The 18,951-nt window shown below is 37.6% G+C and overlaps 1 protein-coding gene across 1 annotated transcript; it reads right to left on the bottom strand.

The window, feature by feature from the left end:
• Positions 1–7,252: 7,252 nt before the first annotated feature.
• On the bottom strand, positions 7,253–10,349 carry LOC128548697 (uncharacterized protein K02A2.6-like). Its single transcript, XM_053524063.1, has 5 exons — positions 9,601–10,349; positions 9,147–9,569; positions 7,780–8,527; positions 7,376–7,547; positions 7,253–7,320 (listed from the first exon to the last, which is right to left on the bottom strand). The coding sequence occupies exons 1-5, from the start codon at positions 10,347–10,349 to the stop codon at positions 7,253–7,255; spliced, it is 2,160 nt and encodes a 719-aa protein (XP_053380038.1).
• Between the last annotated feature and the right edge of the window lie 8,602 nt (positions 10,350–18,951).

The following is an 18,951-nucleotide window of genomic DNA, read 5'->3' as shown; positions in this document are numbered from 1 at the left end:
AACCCAGTATTAACTTTCGGTAGTCAGCTCGACATGCCTTCACTGAGCTGCCTCCCTGATTTCTCAAAATCAAACCAACAGGTGGTCACCACCACACCGGCTAAGGCGAAAATTTCAGGGACAAAGTCTAAGGGAACCCCACTACAAGATGAGGCGGTCTACTTGTTGGACGATATCCTTGACGGAGTATATACATCAGACCCGTTATACCAGGAGGGCCAGAAGGTCCAGACAGAAAAGTCTATGAGTGAGGAAGCACCTAGCCGGGAGGGACAGAAGGTCCAGACTGAGAAGTCCATAACTGAAGAGACACCCAAGACGGCACCCAGTACAAAGCAAACCAGTACTAGGAGTTCCAGTAAACCGGAAGACACGCGGTTTATCGAGATCCTACAGGCTATTGAGTCCAATGGTAGGGAGCTGCATACAGTAAACCGGAATCTGCGGTCAGCAATCACGGAAATGCAGAACCTCCACCGCGCAGTCATGTCTCTTGAACGAACTTGCGCACGCAGAACCTTTCCAGTGCATCCACCAGCTCCCCGGGAAGATCTAGGACACCCCTATTTCAAGTAAACAACAGGAAACGTAACTCTCCTCCTGGAAAGGAAAACACAAGTTTAAAAAGCACTGTGAAAAAGGTTAAGAAAAATTAGGACTCAGTCCGAGCCCCAGCACGTTTACAGTTCTTGTTTTGGGTTTTCGCCTGCTTTGCAGGTCCTCTCGTTGCAAGTTATGCCAGGTAGCAATGAGTGGGTAAAACGCCTGTCATTGAGGGCAATGGCAGGCCCACTCAGTGCCCGTCAATGCGGGAGGGCTCTGAGGGGGTATGGAAGGACCAGCTTAATCACACTAAGATGTTCGTTCGGATATAATTTTCTATTTGACTGAACAAAAACATTGACTTTAAAGCTTATTCAGAGTGATCGAAGTGACATTTTAGGAGAACTTTACTTATTATAATTATTAACTAACTTAAGTGCTTTAAATTACATAAGTCCATTTTGAGAGACATTTAAAAGACTCAGTTCGTTATGTGTAACTTTGCGAGTAACTGTGACTTAGTGTGGCAACAGGAGTTTAGCCATAAGGCCGAGGGGGTGGTGAAGTGCCCCGGATTTTGATCAACTTTTTACATGACCTGTTGTTATCATTATGAACCGGTTGTTCAGACGGTTATAAAATAATACTTGAACACTAATTTATTATGCTGAAACACTACTTTACACTTGAACACTAGTCAAAACTTGAACAAAGTGAACATTTACCTTTATTTTTCATAGTGTTTTAGGTATTCAAGATCTCCATACTCGTGCGAAGCATGTGGCAATTCACCATACATAAAATATGTATTCTGACCAGAAATATTTATCGGGCAGTCTACACATTAAACAAACAGTGATTGCCTTTATCTTTCCTGTCTTTTTCATAGTGTATCTGTTGAAATATTCCAGATTTTCCTTCCTGACATTAGGTCGAAGCCACATGATTCCGCGATATCCTAATCTTTCCAAGTGTTTACGCTTATTTCATTGTTATTCCATAAAGTCTGTTAAATATGTCGATTCCTTCGTAAACTATGGTATTGAACCTGTATTTTAGCCAAGTGTCAGTGTTTAAATCCACGTTTAAATCATTTTTAAAACGTAAAAACATGTTATTGATTTTTACAAATCCTACTGATACGCCATTTTATCTCTTGCATTGTGGGATAGTTACAGCCGAGTAAATCGCTTAGTCATCGATATTTCGAGAATATAACCTCTCTATTTACCTATACAGTATTTTGATAAAGGTTGTTACCGTAGTTACTACAATATTCAATGTTAAACTTAGTCAGTTGCATTTTTCATTAGATTTTAGCGGCCATTTTCTTGTCAGAATTAATACAGTTTTCTCTACCAATATTGGGTCGCTACCCGTTTTGGGTAGCGGACATTCTACCAATCTTCGGTCAGCACTACCAAGTCCGGGTAGCAGCTACCCACTTTGGGTCAGTCTACCACTGCTTAGTATATAAGCTGCCCAATTTTTGGTCACCAGTCAGTCTAGCTTTCGAACCTCTTGAGCACACACATCCTACGCTGTTATTCCCTGTTTTATCACGAATAATTTAGATGTAAGCAAAATAAATTCACGAAGTAAAGAGCCGTGAAGTAAATTGCTTAGACCTGGGATCATTGTTATTTTAACTTATTTCTACAGAATTTTACAACATTATTGATATATTTTTAAAGAAACAGTGCTTCAAATTATTATTTGTGTACAGTAAACTCTGGATATTGTCACAACGGTTGTTATACGGTTATAGAAACTACGCGTTTTGTGAAATGCTGTTATGTAACTACACGGAGATCTTGAAATACGCTCATTATATTTATTAGGTCTAGTCAATGTATACTGATCAAAAACTAGGTCACTAGGTCAAATCAAAGAAAAACCTTTGTATATTCAATAGAGACTGTATTTTTCAATTGATCTTCATTAAGTTTGGTCAGAATGCTAGCCCTGATAAAATAAAGGTCAAGTTTGAAAATGGGTAATTTGAGGTCAAAAACTAGGTCGCTAGGATATATCAAAGAAAAACGTTTTGTATGCGATAGAGGCTGTATTTTTTAATAGAGGTTGATGAAATTTAGTCAGAATGATAGCCTTGATCAAATCTAGGTCAAATTCGAATGTAGGACATCTTAGCTCAGAAACTAGGTCACTAGGTCAAATTGAAGAAAATGCTTGTTTACACTTAAAAGACCACATTTTTGATCCAATCTTAATGAAAATTGGTCAGAATGTTTGTTTCCATGAAATCACTATGTCAAACATGTTTACACTGTTATGGTGTGTTTATCAAGTGAGCGACCTAGGGCCATCTTGGCCCTCTTGTTTATATATATATTTGGTATTGTATGTGGAAGTTGATCTTAATACAAATGTTTAGTGTTAGTTTTATGACACCTACATCAAAGTACGTTGGTATATTTAGGACACACACTTACTTTTTCTTATCAAAATTATCTGATGTCATGTGATCGAAATAAAATATCGTGAGCTCGAAATAAAATATCGTGCGATCGAGGTGATAAGTCGTGCGTTCGATATACAATGTCGTATGGTCAAGATAAGATGTCTAGCGATCGAAATAAGATGCCATGAGCTCGATACAAGATATTGTGCGATCGAGATGATAAGTCGTGCGTACGATATAAGATGTCGTATGATCGAAATAAGATGTTGAGCGATGGAGATAAGATGTCCTGCACTAGAGATCAGATGTTTTGCTCTCGATATAAGATGTTGTGCGATCTAAATAAGATGTCACGCACTCGGGATAAAATGCCGAGTGCTCTTGTGATAAGATGTCGCACACACGACATAAGATGTCGTGCTCTCGCGATAAGATGTCATGCGATCGAAATAAGATTTCATTCGCTCGAGACAAGATGTCATGCTTTGAGATAAGATGTCATGCTCTCTAGACAAGATATTGTGCTCTCGAGATCAGATGTCGTGCGCTCGAGATAAGATAATGAGCGTCCGAGATAATCTTTTAACAAGACTGTTATGGTGGGCCTAAATAGATCACCTGGGTTTTACAGATTAAAGTAAATTTGAAACAAATTCCGTCCTATAACGGCCATGCTTTTGTACAAATCGAAAGTGTGAGCAGTTTTATTTAAACGTTTGCATGACATATTGTTTTTCCAATACATATAGAAAAAGTAACACGTGTTCAATTAACTGCTACGGGTAAAATTAATTCTGAAATCGAACAAGCTCTTTAGACAAGAAGTTGTTCAAAGTATACACTGTATACTAGTACATATAAAATTAATAAGCATGTCCGTAGTGGAGCCAGCTTAAACAAGTTTGATAGAAAGACACATTCTCATCTGCCAAGCTGCTTTGTTTGAAACTGCTTGTTCAATTTTAGAATAATTGCAAACAATATCTGTTCTTTGTTTGGTGTTTATGGCATTTTGATATGGTAAAAGGCATGGCCGCTCTGAACGTATCTTATTTTCTCTAAATGTTTTTGTCAAAACAATTGAACGCAAAAAATTCTTCATGGAACCATTTTACTCAGACTGTTCATACTGTATGGTTTGTGAAAAGTGAAGGCCGCTTGACAAATTATCTCGAGCGCTCGAAATCTTATCTCGAGTGCATGACATTTTATTTCATTCGCCCGAAATCTTATCTCTAGAGCTTGACATTTTATCTCGAACGCCCGAATTCTTATCTCGTGCGCACGACACATTAAGTCGAGCGCTCGAGAGAACTTAATCTTTAAAAGAAAAATGTGTGTCCTAAACAAACCACCATATAAATTGACATGTAATGCATTTTTAACTTATAAACAGGGTTTCGTTTTTCGTTCAGACCCCATGATCATCTACATATGTCGGGCGTCACGACGCGCGACATTTATGTCACATGAGCTAAACAGGACTCCGCAGGATTCAGTAGTTAAAATCTAAAATAATTTAAGTTCTGTGGCGAGTACCGCGTCGAGGCTCAAACCTGTAAATATTATGTTAATAGCGTATGTATAGTGTAGCATTATTGAAGAGCAAACATGTATTTCAGAACAGTATGTCATTTCTAAGCCCTTTCCATAATCCACACAATGCATACTCATGCGTGTTTAGTTTAGTTTAACCATATTTTATTGCAAACGAATCAATACATGTTTATAATACAAATAAACACATGCATTATTTTAACATAGATTAATGAAAGTTTGAAAAGCATGTTAAGTAATGTATACATTGAAATCAGAAGCAAAAGGGTTGGACCACAAGTTTTTCCAACATTAGCGACGGCCCTTCACCAAGAGTAGGTTAAGGTAACAGATGGATCTATCTGTCAGCAAGAAACTTAATGTCAGGAAACCTTAAGAATTTTTTTATAAGTTTTAGCTAAACATTTGAGCTGCGCCATGAGAAAACCAACATAGTGGCTTTGCGACCAGCATGGATCCAGATCAGCCTGCGCATCAGCAGACCAGACTTACCCATACTGCGCGGATGCGCAGGCTGGTCTGGATAAGATCCATTCTGTTCGCTAACAGTTTCTCTAATTGCAATAGGATTTGAAAGCGAACGGCATGTTATGTTTTTATAACTGCCTTATCATATACGTTTTATAAGCTTTTTTGTCTGTCTGTTTTTATTTTTACAGGTCATGTATTCCAGTAGCTCGGACCTGTTTATTGAATGCTAGCCATATTGTACTGTAACGTTTTCGCCCGAGCCTGGTACTAAATTATCGTCTCAAACAGACTAGATATAATAGGAAAGTATCAATATAAATTTCCCAGCTATCTAGCATATTTAAGGTATAAAAATGTGTACATATATAATTTTTCTCAAGCTACCTTGCTTAATGATTCTTCACAAATGATTGTAAAAATGATTGGAAAATGTTGGAACAAATTAAAATACAATTATGTTGTTAATCTGAGCTTGTAACTGATTTCAATGTTTCAATTGGTTTCAAACAAACTTTCTTGTCCCTTATTAATCACTAAAATATTTATGTTCGGAACTTTCTTAATAAGGTTTCACTTCTGTACTCTATGTACCTTTAAGTCTCAAACTTGTCTTTAACTCGAATATACGCATGTATGGAACCTACGACCCGAACCCAATTTGTCTTAACCCGCAACTCAGAGCATACGCTGCTACTCTGGGATATTAAAGGAACCTGCAACTCAGGGCATACGCCGCTACTCTGAGGTATCCTTATACTATATATATCCTTATACTAGTAGTTGGTCCAAAGTCCTAGGAATTTCCAAATATCGTAAATAATTTATTTAATTATTATTTTTCTTCGATCTGTTCTCTTCAAAACCCAACGACGTTCTGTCAAAGCGCATCTGCTGGCTTCTATTTATATGCCAAATCTCATGCGGATCCCACGGACTTTTCCGTTGGTCCTAATGTCGTACATATTTTAAACACTCGTTTTCCTATACTAGACTCTTTTAGACTTAAAAATGCAATTGATTTCTTAACTAGAAATAGTTCATGAAGTTTACAGAACAAAATTATAACTTACTTTTACTTTCCTTTTAAATAATCGCCAGTTTCAGAATTTCTGCAGACAACTACAGTAGTTAACCCAAAGATGATTATCTAGCGCAAGTATGCCTTATTACCGGAAAGTGCGTTTTCACTACATTACCCACGCCTCCATTTTAAGCGTTTCGCTTACATATTTGATGAAGCAACAAAAAAATATAAACAGATTTCGGAATCATTTATTCGTAAATGACAAAACCTTGTAGAAAGTTAAATAAAACAAAACATGTCTTTCTTACGTATACCTTTACCATAAGGTTATTTCTAAATTTTCAACTGAAATGTTACTTCTGTATCTTTATATAACTTCTGTCAAATCATTTTCAAACTCTTTAATAATCGATGCTTAACCTTAGTTTACCCTCTCTTATCTCAAACTTTACATCTTCTGGTCTGATCTTTGCATCTCCCTCAACGAAACTCCTGACTTGCCCCAAACTTCCCTGACAGCAATGATACAGAACCAAGCAATACTTCGTCATCAAGTTTTACTTCCATGTTTCTTTTGAGCTTGTCACTACTGGACTTATTAACGCTAAAATCAAGCTCAAACACATGTTTCTCTGGCACTTTGTTACTTTTGCTCGACCCTTCTGCTTTGTTGATCTCTTCTTCTGAACTGGAGTCTGAACTTATAAGCTTAGAGGCTGTTTCACAGACCTTGTTTTGGCTTTACTTGGAGCCTTACCTCTTGATTTCGCTTAGCAATCTAGCCTGAGAAGTGGACAAGACTGTACTCTTACTTTTGTTCAGTGTCTTAATTGGCATCTTATCTTTGATTCTGTCTTCTTAGACTTGTCTGAACATTTGTCTAAGGGTTTTGGTGCCTCTTTCATTTTCTTTGGGGTCACAGGATTAACAACCTGTTCTGGATTGGTGCGTTTTCTGTAAAGTCTACCAATCTCAATATCACTTTTCTGCTGACTGGTACTGTTATCTTCATCCAGCAAGACAATTTCTTCTTGCTCTTTCCACTCACCATCACTTTCTGAACTACTGTCACTGTCTTTCTTTGTACCTTTTATTTCCATCTTTCGTCTGATTATGTTTCATTTTCATGTGTCTGATCAGGTAATCTTTCTTCTTGAAAGTAAGGTTACATATGCGACAGGTTTCTCGCTTAAGTGGGCACTTTACTATGTGCTCATCAAATCTTATATCCTCTTTCACTTCATCTTTACAGACAGGACATATCGTCTGACATTTATTTCTGTCACTTTCAGACATGTTTGACCTGAAAATAGAGTAAATATAATTTTTAAACCAAATTGGTTTCTTTCTTACTCTACCTCTAATACTTAAGTCTGGTTCAACCTCATTTTCAACTTCTTCGTCGACTGTCTCAGCTGTCTCATGTGGAACATTTAGTTCTGCTGACATATCATCTTTATCTGTATCAAACATATTTTCACCTGTTAGTATTTGATCTCGAGCCTTCCTCATTCTGTCTGCATGAATAACCTGTAATGAACCAGATTTACCACAGTTTACTTTAAACAATACGTCTGTCAGCTTTTCTTCTACCTGAAATGAACCTCTCCAATATGAAGTGAACTTTGAAGAAGTACCAACAGATTTTACTGGAAAATAGACATATACCTTGTCACCGGCTGAAAATGATTCAAAAGAAAGTTTAGTATCATGATATTTTTTCTGTCTGTTTATATACCTACCAGTGTATTCACGTACACACCTGGACATTTCCAAATGTTTCTTGGAGTTCCCATACCCACTGATTTACTGGTATTCTTTTTATTGATGATGACATTTCATAAATAAGATCAAGTGGGGTTGTTGTTTCTCGTCCAAGCATCATTTTATTTGGACTCACACCTGTAGTTTCATGCTCACAAGCTCGATATGCCATCATTACATATGGAAGTTGATCACCCCAGTTTTTGTGATTTTCGTCTACATAAGCCCTGAGCATGGCACACAGTGTTCTGTTGAACTTTTCGACCATTCCATCTGACTCTGGATGATATGGAGTGGTCCTTGTTTTCTCAATCTGAAGAAGCTTACACATTTCCATGAAAAGTTTAGTAACAAATTGTCTTCCCTGGTCAAAATGAGTTTTAACCATAATTTTTGCTACAGTTACAGCCTCCATGTTTGGCATTTGGTAACTCTCAGTCCACTTAGTAAAGTAATCTGAGACCACCAGTATGTATTTATTTCCGTTCTCTGTGACTGGTAATTCTCCAAGAATATCCACAGCTATCCTTTCCATAGGATATCCGCTACTTGAAATCTGCATGGGAGCTTTCTTGATTCTCATCGGCCTTTTTCGTTTCAAACAAACTTCACAGCCATTGACATAAGCTTTGACGTCATTCTGTAGTCCCGGCCAGGAGTATTTTTGTCTAATCTTGTTCAAAGTCTTTTTGACTCCGAGATGTCCAGATGCCTTAATGTCATGTGAGTATCGGAGTACAGTTCTTCTTTGGGACAAGGGAACTATTGCTTGCTAATATATTATACCTGTTCCAATCTCATCCCAGCAAGCAACAAGCAACTGGTTTTGGATTCCAAGTCTTTCCCATTGACTACAAAGGGATCTCAGGAAATAACTATGTTCTAATGTTTGGTCCTTTTCTGGAATGGTACCTTGTTCCAACCATTTCTTGAGTTTGCTGATGTCGTCGTCCTTTTTTAGAGCTTTTTGCAGATCAACCATTTCTTGACTGTCTTTTGTTTAAACAGCTGCCACAGTATATTTTCTTTCTTTTTCTACGACTTGACAGTTTCTGCCACATTGTTTACATGACCTTCTACTTAATGCATCAGCATTTCTATGTTGTCGACCAGGTCTATGTTCAATCTGCATCTCATAGGAGGATAATAGTTCCAGCCATCTTGAAACTGGCCTTCTGGGTTTTTGAAGTTCATTAGCCACCTCAGGGATCCGTGGTCAGTACGAAGCAGAAATTTTCTACCATACAGATAGTGTCGAAAATACTTAACGAAGTTAACTAATGCAAGCAATTCCTTTCTGGTTACGCAGTAACGACGTTCAGACTTGCTTAAGGTTCTGCTTCATAAGCTATGACATGTTCTGACCCATCTATCTTCTGAGAAAGTATTCCAGCTATGGCAAAGTCACTTGCATCGACATCTAGTATGAAACTTTGGTTGAAATCAGGATGAGCAAGAATTGGGGCTTCAACAAGTTTCTGTTTTAGTTCTTCGAAAGCTTTATCACATTCAAGCGACCATTCAAATTTGCTTCCCTTCTCGGTTAGTTTATGTAATGGCTTGGCTATTTCAGCAAAACGGAATATGAAGCGACGGTAATAGCTACATAATCCTAAAAATGACCCCAGGTCTCGAACACAACCAGGTATTGGCCAGTTTCGAACTGTTTCTGTTTTCTTAGGGTCCGTGTGAACACCTTCTGCCGATACTATATGACCAAGAAATTCAACTCTTTTTGAGAACAGTACACATTTTCTAGGCTTTAATTTGAGCCCAGCATCAAGCAATCTATCAAATAGTTTGGATTATTTCTTCAAACGTTTTTCCAACTACAGTTACATCATCAAGGTATATCAAACAAATCTGCCACTGAAGACCAGCTAAAACAATTTTCATCAGCCTCTCAAACGTTGCTGGGGCACTGCATAACCCAAAAGGCATGACCTTGAACTCAAACAAACTTAATCGACTCGTAAATGCTGTTTTCGGAATATCATTTTTATCTACTTCAACCTGCCAATAACCAGAGTTAAGATCTAGGCATGAAAGCAATTGATTTCCGGCAAGCTGATTTAATGAATCATCAATCCTGGGAAAAGGGTATGCGTCTTTAACCGAGAGAACGTTCAAACGTCTATAATCTATACAAAATCTCCTAGTTCCATCCTTCTTTTTCACTATTACTATCCCACTTGCCCATGGGCTTGTCGAAGGTTGTATCACATCTCTTTCAAGCATGTCTTTGATTTGTGCATCAACTTCGGCATTCATGTGTACTGGAACCCTTCTGAATGGCTGCTTTACCGGTTGAGCATTACCTGTAGAAATGTTGTGCTTAATGATACCAGTACGCCCAATTTCATGATCATCCTTTGAGAATACACAAGAATATTTGTTAAGTAAACTTGCTACTTCTTTCGTTTGAGTATGATCTAAATTAGGAACGAACTGTATGTTTAACAGAAGTTTCACTTTATTAAGTTTTAATTCAGTTACTTTTGAAACAGGACTGGCTGAGGCAATGAGTGTCCCTTCGTTGAATGTTTGTGTTTCGTCTGATAAGTTCATAAGACGAAGTGGAATTTCTCTACTACCAGACACTAAGAATTGTGTTACTGGTTTGAGACAACTTCTCCGTTGGTTCAATTAAACAAGTCATTTCCTCCTTAAAATTTTCTGCTGATACCCTGCCTTTTAAAACCATTTCTGATCTGGCAGGTATGACCGTCTTTTCTGAGATGACTACTCTGTAACAGCCGGAATGTCCTGAATAGTTCAGTTTAAACGAGGTATTACTTAAGATAAGTTTATTATTAACCAAGTCAAGACTACCTCTTCTCGCCTTAAGAAATCTAATCCCAAAATAACATCAGCATCAATGTTTGCAATCAGAACGTCACATTTAAATTTCGTATTTTGTATCTCCATAATTATATCAACCCTTCCTGATATTTCAATCGGTTCACCACAAGCTGTAACAATTTCTTTATCAAACCGATTTAGAACCTGAGACTCGTTATTTCTCTTGTTCCATATCTTTGTTGAGACAATACTTGAAGTTGCCCCAGTATCAACCAAACAATCGAAAACGAAACCATTTATACGTCCAGAAATGTAAAGTCCTGAGTCATTGAAGTTCGAGACGTTAGCAGACTCATCCTTCTTAGGCTTTGTACCAGTTTCTGTTTGCTTACTTTCCTCATCTTTGGCTGGACCTTGTTTGATTCAGGTTTCGGTGTCGGCCTAGGTCTTAGCCCTTCTGTCTTATCTGGACAAGAAAAGGACATATGTGTCTTTGATCCACAAGTATAACATTCCTTATGTTTGTTTGGTTTGTATCTTGCATTATTTTGGTCTCCCCACTTTCTGGGCTCATAATTTCTACTCCGAAATTCTGTCTTGTTGGTATGAGACCTTTGCCAAGATGAAAACTGTTTCCTAAGATCATCTACCGCCTTCTGTAGTTGTTTCATACTGTCATTTTTACCCTCAGTTTCGTCACTTGTGACAAATAAAAGTCCTTTCGCCTCAGCTGACCTCTTCTCTGCGGGATAGTAAGCCTCTAGTTCAACAGCATGCCTGACCACATCATTCAGATTTATAGGTCTTGCTTGTTTGACCTTAATTCTAATGTCTGAACTCTGCAGAGAATCTATAAATTGCTCCTTTGCCAGGGTCTGCCTCACATCTGATGGTGCTGTTGGATACTCCAAGTTTGTGAGTCTTCGGATGTCTTGTGCCAGCTCAGACAAATTTTCAGATGCTTTTTGTCTCCTTTCTCGAAGCTGACATCGATATAACTCTTGTTTGGTTTGGAGGTAAAAACCTATCCTGCAACGCCGTTACAAGTTCAACATAATCATTTGACTTTGTTGCCAAATTTCCGAATACACCCTGGGCTTGGCCTCTCAAGGATACTGCTAGGTATAAGCCCTTTTCATCATCAGACCACTTATTTATCTCTGCACATGCTTCAAAATGAGCCTTGTAGTCAAGCCATGAACCTGTACCGTCATAAGTTGCCGGTTTCACCATACCACTTCGTTTGGAACGAATGTTGTCATCCTGGGGTTCAGGTTGGTTTATTCTAGTGCTGTTATTAGTGTCAGGCTTTTCAGCACTAACTTTCTTTTGTTTGAACGAGTTCTGCGAGTAACATGTCGATCCCAGGGCTCCTTTTGTGTTTCAGGCGTCTCAGAACTGCTATTGTCAGATAATCCCTCCTGCTTATCAACCTGGAACCTAGTTGATACTTTACGTTCATTCTTCTGCCTTCTTTGATCAAGAGGTGTGGCGAACTTTCGTTTCCGAACCTTAGGTGTGGATGTTAAAGGTTCCACATCATCCTCGTGCCCGTTTCCAGCTGCACTTTTGGAAATTGTTAGCAGGTCCAACTGTCTTTCTAACATAGTAATCTCATTCTGCATTCTGAGAGCATCGTTTTGCCGCTGTAGTTCTGTAAGCTGCTGATGCAAATGTTCGAGCTCGCCCCGGTATATCTCACTGATGTTTTCAGCCATATTTTCGTATGTTAACGTGGATAAGTGATACTTGTATGGATATCAAATGTCCCACCGCTGCCACCAATTTGTAAAGTTTTCGCCCGAGCCTGGTACTAAATTATCGTCTCAAACAGACTAGATATAATAGCAAAATATCAATATAAATTTCCCAGCTATCTAGCTTATTTAAGGTATAAAAATGTGTATATATATAATTTTTCTCAAGCTACCTTGCTTAATGATTCTTCACAAATGATTGTAAAAATGATTGGATATTGTTGGAACAAATTAAAATAGAATTATGTTGTTAATCTGAGCTTGTAACTGATTTCAATGTTTCAATTGGTTTCAAACAAACTTTCTTGTCCCTTATTAATCACTAAAATATTTATGTTCGGAACTTTCTTAATAAGGTTTCAACTTGGACTGAGACTATATAGCTTCTATCTATCCGGTATGCTGTATATGCTACGGCATAGGTCTCAACCCTGCCTCAGACCTTCACTTCTGTACTCTATGTACCTTTAAGTCTCAAACTTGTCTCTAACTCGAATATACGCATGTATGGAACCTAGGACCCGAACCCAATTTGTCTTAACCCGCAACTCAGAGCATACGCTGCTACTCTGGGATATTAAAGGAACCTGCAACTCAGGGCATACGCCGCTACTTTGAGGTATCCATATAAGCTACTAGTAGTTGGTCCAAAGTCCTAGGAATTTCCAAATATCGTAAATAATTTATTTAATTATTATTTTTCTTCGATCTGCTCTCTTCAAAACCCAACGAGGTTCTGTCAAAGCGCATCTGCTGGCTTCTATTTATATGCCAGATCTCATGCGGATCCCACGGACTTTTCCGTTGGTCCTAATGTCGTACATATTTTAAACACTCGTTTTCCTATACTAGACTCTTTTAGACTTAAAAATGCAATTGATTTCTTAACTAGAAATAGTTCATGAAGTTTACAGAACAAAATTATAACTTACTTTTACTTTCCTTTTAAATCCAGTTTCAGAATTTCTGCAGACAACTACAGTATTTAACCCAAAGATGATTATCTAGCGCAAGTATACCTTATAACCGGAAAGTGCGTTTTCACTACAGTACTGTGGCTGTGTATTGCGTCTGGCAGGTGGTCATAAAGATTGGCGGAACCATCAGCTATTTAATTGACATCCTTATTGACCAGTCAGCTATCACCAATAAAACATTTCATTCTGGAGGCGTTTCCCTGTGTGGTGGTGCCTTTTCCCAATAATCAATATTTATAATATTATCCAAAGATAACATGTTATAGGATTTAAGGATCAGGGTCCCAATCTTTTAATCTGAGAAAGAATAAAACGGAAAACGAACACTGCATGAAGGCTTTGGATTTGATGCAAAATTAAATGTATCTTTAATCATATTAAACCTTTGAATGCAATTGCATTACATTGAAATTAATATAAATTAAATTTCAAACTTTACTTTCAATTTACTTTGCGTTTTATTATTCATGAAATTCATAAATTTCCTTTGCATTTCACTTGCTCTTAAATGTTACAATTTTTTTATTTGGTGGTAATTTTAGGACAATAAATATGATGATTTATATGAAGTTAGTAATTCTTTATGCAAGTAAATTTTGAATGCTACTGATCAAATTTCACACAATGTTCAAGATCTTTTCAGTAAAGGTATAGGTCCGGGCTCGAATATAGGTGACAGGTTCAAATGCGAAAATTGCACATTATTTCTCTAAAAAAATCTATGTAACATCAACCAAGGCCGAGCAGTAACACGCTTTGGTGCATAACTATTATTTCTATGGAAATAAAGACTTTTGTATAAGTTGTGTCCGTCTGTACGATCTGCAGACTTGCTATTAGGACCGTTAAACAGGAATTTTGGACGTTTTTTCCCTTAAATTTCATTAAATCGAATTTGATATAAAAACTGTTTGGAATAACATATCAGACTTAACTGTCTTTTAGCAAGTAGTTGGAACTAACGTCTAAACGAATATGCAATAATAATAATAAAAAAATCCACATTTGCTGAATTTTGGCATTTTTACCGTAACATTTTAGCCGTATAATAAGGAATAAATGCCTGTAAATTGATTATTAGGTACAAATAAATACAAGTAAACATTTCCTTTGATAGAAAAAATAATATCTAAAAGTTAGTTACAAAATAGGCAACATTTGTCTGTATGTAATTTTGGCTTTTTAGGTTTCAAAACCTGTATTACCGTACTTTTACGTAGTACTACGGTGAAAGTCTGTGTTTTTCATTAATTTCAAATTATTGTAGATATAACAGACACAAGATATTTTATTGAAATTACTTTTAAAAACTAATTCAAGGCATTGTCTAAAAAGATACGTAATTTGTATATTTTACTGCCGACGGCTCCGTCGTGGGAACCTCTTAAAATGTACTATTTTCGTGAAAATATATGCTTTTTTTTTTCTTAATGTAATAAATAGATGGGCGAGCTATGTCTGACAAATCATATCTTTATGTCCTGATGTCCGATTTTAATAAATGATACGTTGTTGGAAAGAACAAGCTAGTACCTAAGTTAGAAGAAGCAAAAAAGGGTTCGAACATTACTAACCGCACCTTTGTGTGTCTTTGCATGTCTTTGTGTGTCTTTGCATGTCTTAGCACTTGTTTAGCACGACCCTCTGGGTTAGGTATTTTTGCCATGGATGCCATATGGTGGAACAGTACTTTAACTGGGGTCTAACATAGGTTTTATATGCAACCTCTTTAAATCTTTTATTTGAGGTTTTGACATTTCGTTTGAGGAATCTTAGGGAATTTTTTGCTTTGGATGTTACGTTATTGATATGATTGATCCATGATAGGTCTTTACTAATGGTTACGCCTAAATATTTGGCGGAATCAGCCGTTGTTGTGCAGCTTATAAGGGAAGATAACAGGGGTTCTTTTACGACTGATTCGTAGGACTTCGTACTTATCTAGACTGAATTCCATGGACCAATCAGACTCCCAGGTTTCGAGACTTAAAATGTCTTGCTGTAGAGCTTGGGCATCACTGTTTGATTTGTCCGTAACATAGACTATTGTATCATCTGCGAACAGCCTCACCTTGCCTTAACACTTTCAGGCAGATCATTAATGTATGAGAGGAGGACCGAGCCTTGTGGGACACCAGAGAGGACGGGGAGATTGTCTGAATTGTGACCTTAGACGACAACCTGCTGAGTGCGACCCTGAAGGAAGGACTTGACCCAAGAAGTTGCCTTTGGGTTGACACCTAGTCTTTGTAACTTGTTGACTAGTTTGTGATGATCAACCTTATCGAAAGCTTTCGAATCTGTTTGTTGACCTAGTTCTAAACTGTGACTGACTTCTTGGGAAAAACGTATTAGCTGGGTTTCAGAGCTGTGTTTTGACCTGCAACCATGTTGGTAAGGGCTGAGAATGTTAATCTGATCATAGAAGGACATGATGTTGGAGGCAAGGATGTGTTCCATTAACTTTGAGGCAATACATGTGAGGGATATGGGGCGATAATTAGAGGGTTTACACTTAGGGCCTTTTTATATATGCAGGGGCAATGACTGCATGCTTCCAGTCATCGGGGACAATACCAGTATTGAGGGAGATTTAGAATATGTAGGTAAGGACAGGGGCTATTTCTAAGTACAATTCCTTCAATAACCTAGGTGGCAGTTCATCTGGGCCAGAGGCTTTGCTTGGATCAAGGTTTTTAAGGAGCTTTTCTACACCTTCCTGAGATATGTTGACCTTGGGCATGACTGGTTTATTTACAGGGGTTAGCAGCTGTTTGCATGACTGGGCGATGCTAAGGGACTGAGGCCGTGAGAAGACTGACTCAAATTGCCGTTTGAATATATTTGCTTTTGCTGTCGGATCGACACATGTTTGACCTTCACTTTTAAGAGGAGCAACACCACTATTTTCTGTCATATTTGATTTGACAAATGAGTAAAAAAATTTGTTTTGACCTGGTTTGGAGTCGGCAGTGAAGATTATGGTGTCAAAATACTACCAGTAACTATTCCTAATATCTTTTTTGTATTTTTCCCTTTAAGCATTTATATTCTTTGACCAGGTTTTCAGAGTGGGAGTGGGAATTTGACCTTTTTATTTTGGAAAATAGACGGTCCCGTTTCCTAATTTGCTTGATAATGGCAGGAGTAACTCATGGGAGATCACGACGGACTTTAGTGCATCTAGTTGGGATGTGGATAAAGTAGTGGTGTTGTGGACTTGAGAGGGCATGTTTGTGAGGAAAATGTCCAATATATTATTTCCTCTAGGTGACCATTTGCTGGAAATTGAGATTAACTATATTTTCAAGAAAGGAGGTATACAAGCTATGTTGTATACAAGCTACGGTACCTACAGTTTTCAGAGCTAGATTATGATGTCCAGTCAACACCAGGCATGCTAAAATCACCAAGGACCCAGAAAGAACTGTTTTTGGGAATATTCTGGATGGTTGACCAAAGTTCACTTAAGGATGTTTCATCATCTTCCTTAGGTTTGTAATAGGAAGAGATGTATATATCTCTAATACCTTTGAGGGACAGTTTGGCCTAGACAGAATTGCATTTTGACCTGAGCTGAGGCTGTTTTGAGCTGACAAGGGAGCGTGAGATGGCTAATAGGGTACCACCACCTTGGGCCTCTGTCCTGTCATCTCTAAATATTTGGAAATTAAAGTGGTCTGAAAGAATTTCTGAGTTACGAATTTCTGGTTTGAGCCAGGTTTCGGTCATACATATAATGTCCGGATTAACCTGAGAAATAACCTGATGTAGATCAGGGATTTTGTTTTTGATGGAACGGCAGTTGACGTTTATAACAGAGAGTTGCTCTACAGGCTTTAATTTAGGAGGTCTGGGAGTCTTGACCTTTTGCTTAGTATTTTGGGTAGATGTGGCAATTGGTCTAGATTTTGGACTGGGTGTGAATCTTACCTGATCGGGTATTTGACTATTCACGTTCATATCTGGGGTGTCATCTCTAGTTAGAGATTCTAGGGGTAGATAGGTAGTGCTTTCACAAAGTGAATTTAAGGAGGTTGAAAGTGACGACGAATAATTAGTGTTGCCACACCTAGTGCAGTACCAAATAAAGCGGGAATCGGACAGGCAATCATAAGCTGAGTCGCCTATACCTTGGCAGTCTGTATGATACCAGAAGTCACATGAGTCACACAAGATGTCCTTCTGTGCCCATGTGACTTCTTTATTACATGTTCCACAAGGGTATTTGGGAACATGTTTTGCTGGGGGTCCAGGATTAGTTTCAATATCCGAGACCTGGGTCAGGAGTAGACAGTGCAGAAAAATTAATGATGATGACCTTCAAGGATTACCATTTACTTAAACTGTTCCACACAGTAAAATTGCTCTGGTCAGGTACAGAAATGTGAAAATCAGTAATGCTGGGGCTGGTCTGGTCCTTAAACACATCTCTCTTAAAGGTAAGAAGCTGGCATCCAAGGATGAATACATACAGGGCCAGTAGTGCTGCGTTGAAGTTCATTCTCGGGCTGGAAAACTACTTTTGGACTAACCGGAAGTAGTTTATGTCAACAAAGCGAGGTTACTTGAGCGTTCACCTGATACCTGAAAATGCTCCAAATGATATGAAATTAAAAATGGCGGACAGTGTGGTAGCTTTTTCTGCTAGCTGACAAAAGTTATCTAAAATAGTGTTTAAAGAATTTAAAGGAATATTTTTATCACTGGAAAGTTAGTTTACGGATATATAATGCTCCATATGGTATTTAATTGAGATTTGAGAACTTTGAAATGGATCTAAACGGTGATTTTGCAGTGACAACAAAGAACCGCTTTCAAATTTTACAAGAGCGGGAAAATAGCACAATGAATTCTTCAATAAATACAAGTAATACCAATAATGACATAACTAGACATGATTTTGCTAACAGTTCCATTGATAGTAAACTTAACTACATGTTTGATGAACTTAGAAACATTAGAATTGAGCAAATGAATTGTAACAAAGGAATGGTGAATTTTGAAAAAAACTTTGACAGGGATGAATGAAAAGATGGGTCAGGTGAATCACCTGGGTCACGCTGTCGATCGCCACTTGAGCCATTTGCGACAAAAATTTAAATGTGGCTCCGAAATTTTCTAATTGGCGAAAATGGCCCGAAGCTATACTGTATGTCTGTCTGCAAATCTACGAATATTGCCAGTTTTACGAACCAAAAGGTGTGAAAAATCGATAATCTTTGTAGACACAACATCCGTTATTGAAAGGGAGTGAGCCAATTTGCAAATTTTTTATTTGATCAGGCAGTTAATTGGCGATAATTAGATTATTGAATAACAAACTGGGTAATTATAATCATCATTTTGTGCACTTGATAATTTTATGAGCAGTCGGTCGTTAGACAAATTTTCTATGATTGCCGAGGGTTCGTTTGGGTAAAAACAAATGAAAATGCTTTAGACAAGCAGAAATTGTAAGTATTGAATAGCTGTGATGATAGAAAAGCAATAAAACATAGGTATTTTATCAAATATTTAATTCTAACTTACGTTTTCCGAATTTGTCACCCGTTTTTGCGACCATGATTTTCGGATATTTCTGTCATTTCTGACGATATTTTTAGTGCAATCTTAATAAAAAGCCAATAAAAA

This window comes from Mercenaria mercenaria, chromosome 15 (genome assembly GCF_021730395.1).
Source record: "Mercenaria mercenaria strain notata chromosome 15, MADL_Memer_1, whole genome shotgun sequence".
Taxonomy (NCBI): Eukaryota; Metazoa; Mollusca; class Bivalvia; order Venerida; family Veneridae; genus Mercenaria; species Mercenaria mercenaria.
Note: the sequence above shows the minus strand (reverse complement) of the source record. Positions and strands in the feature narration are given on the sequence as shown.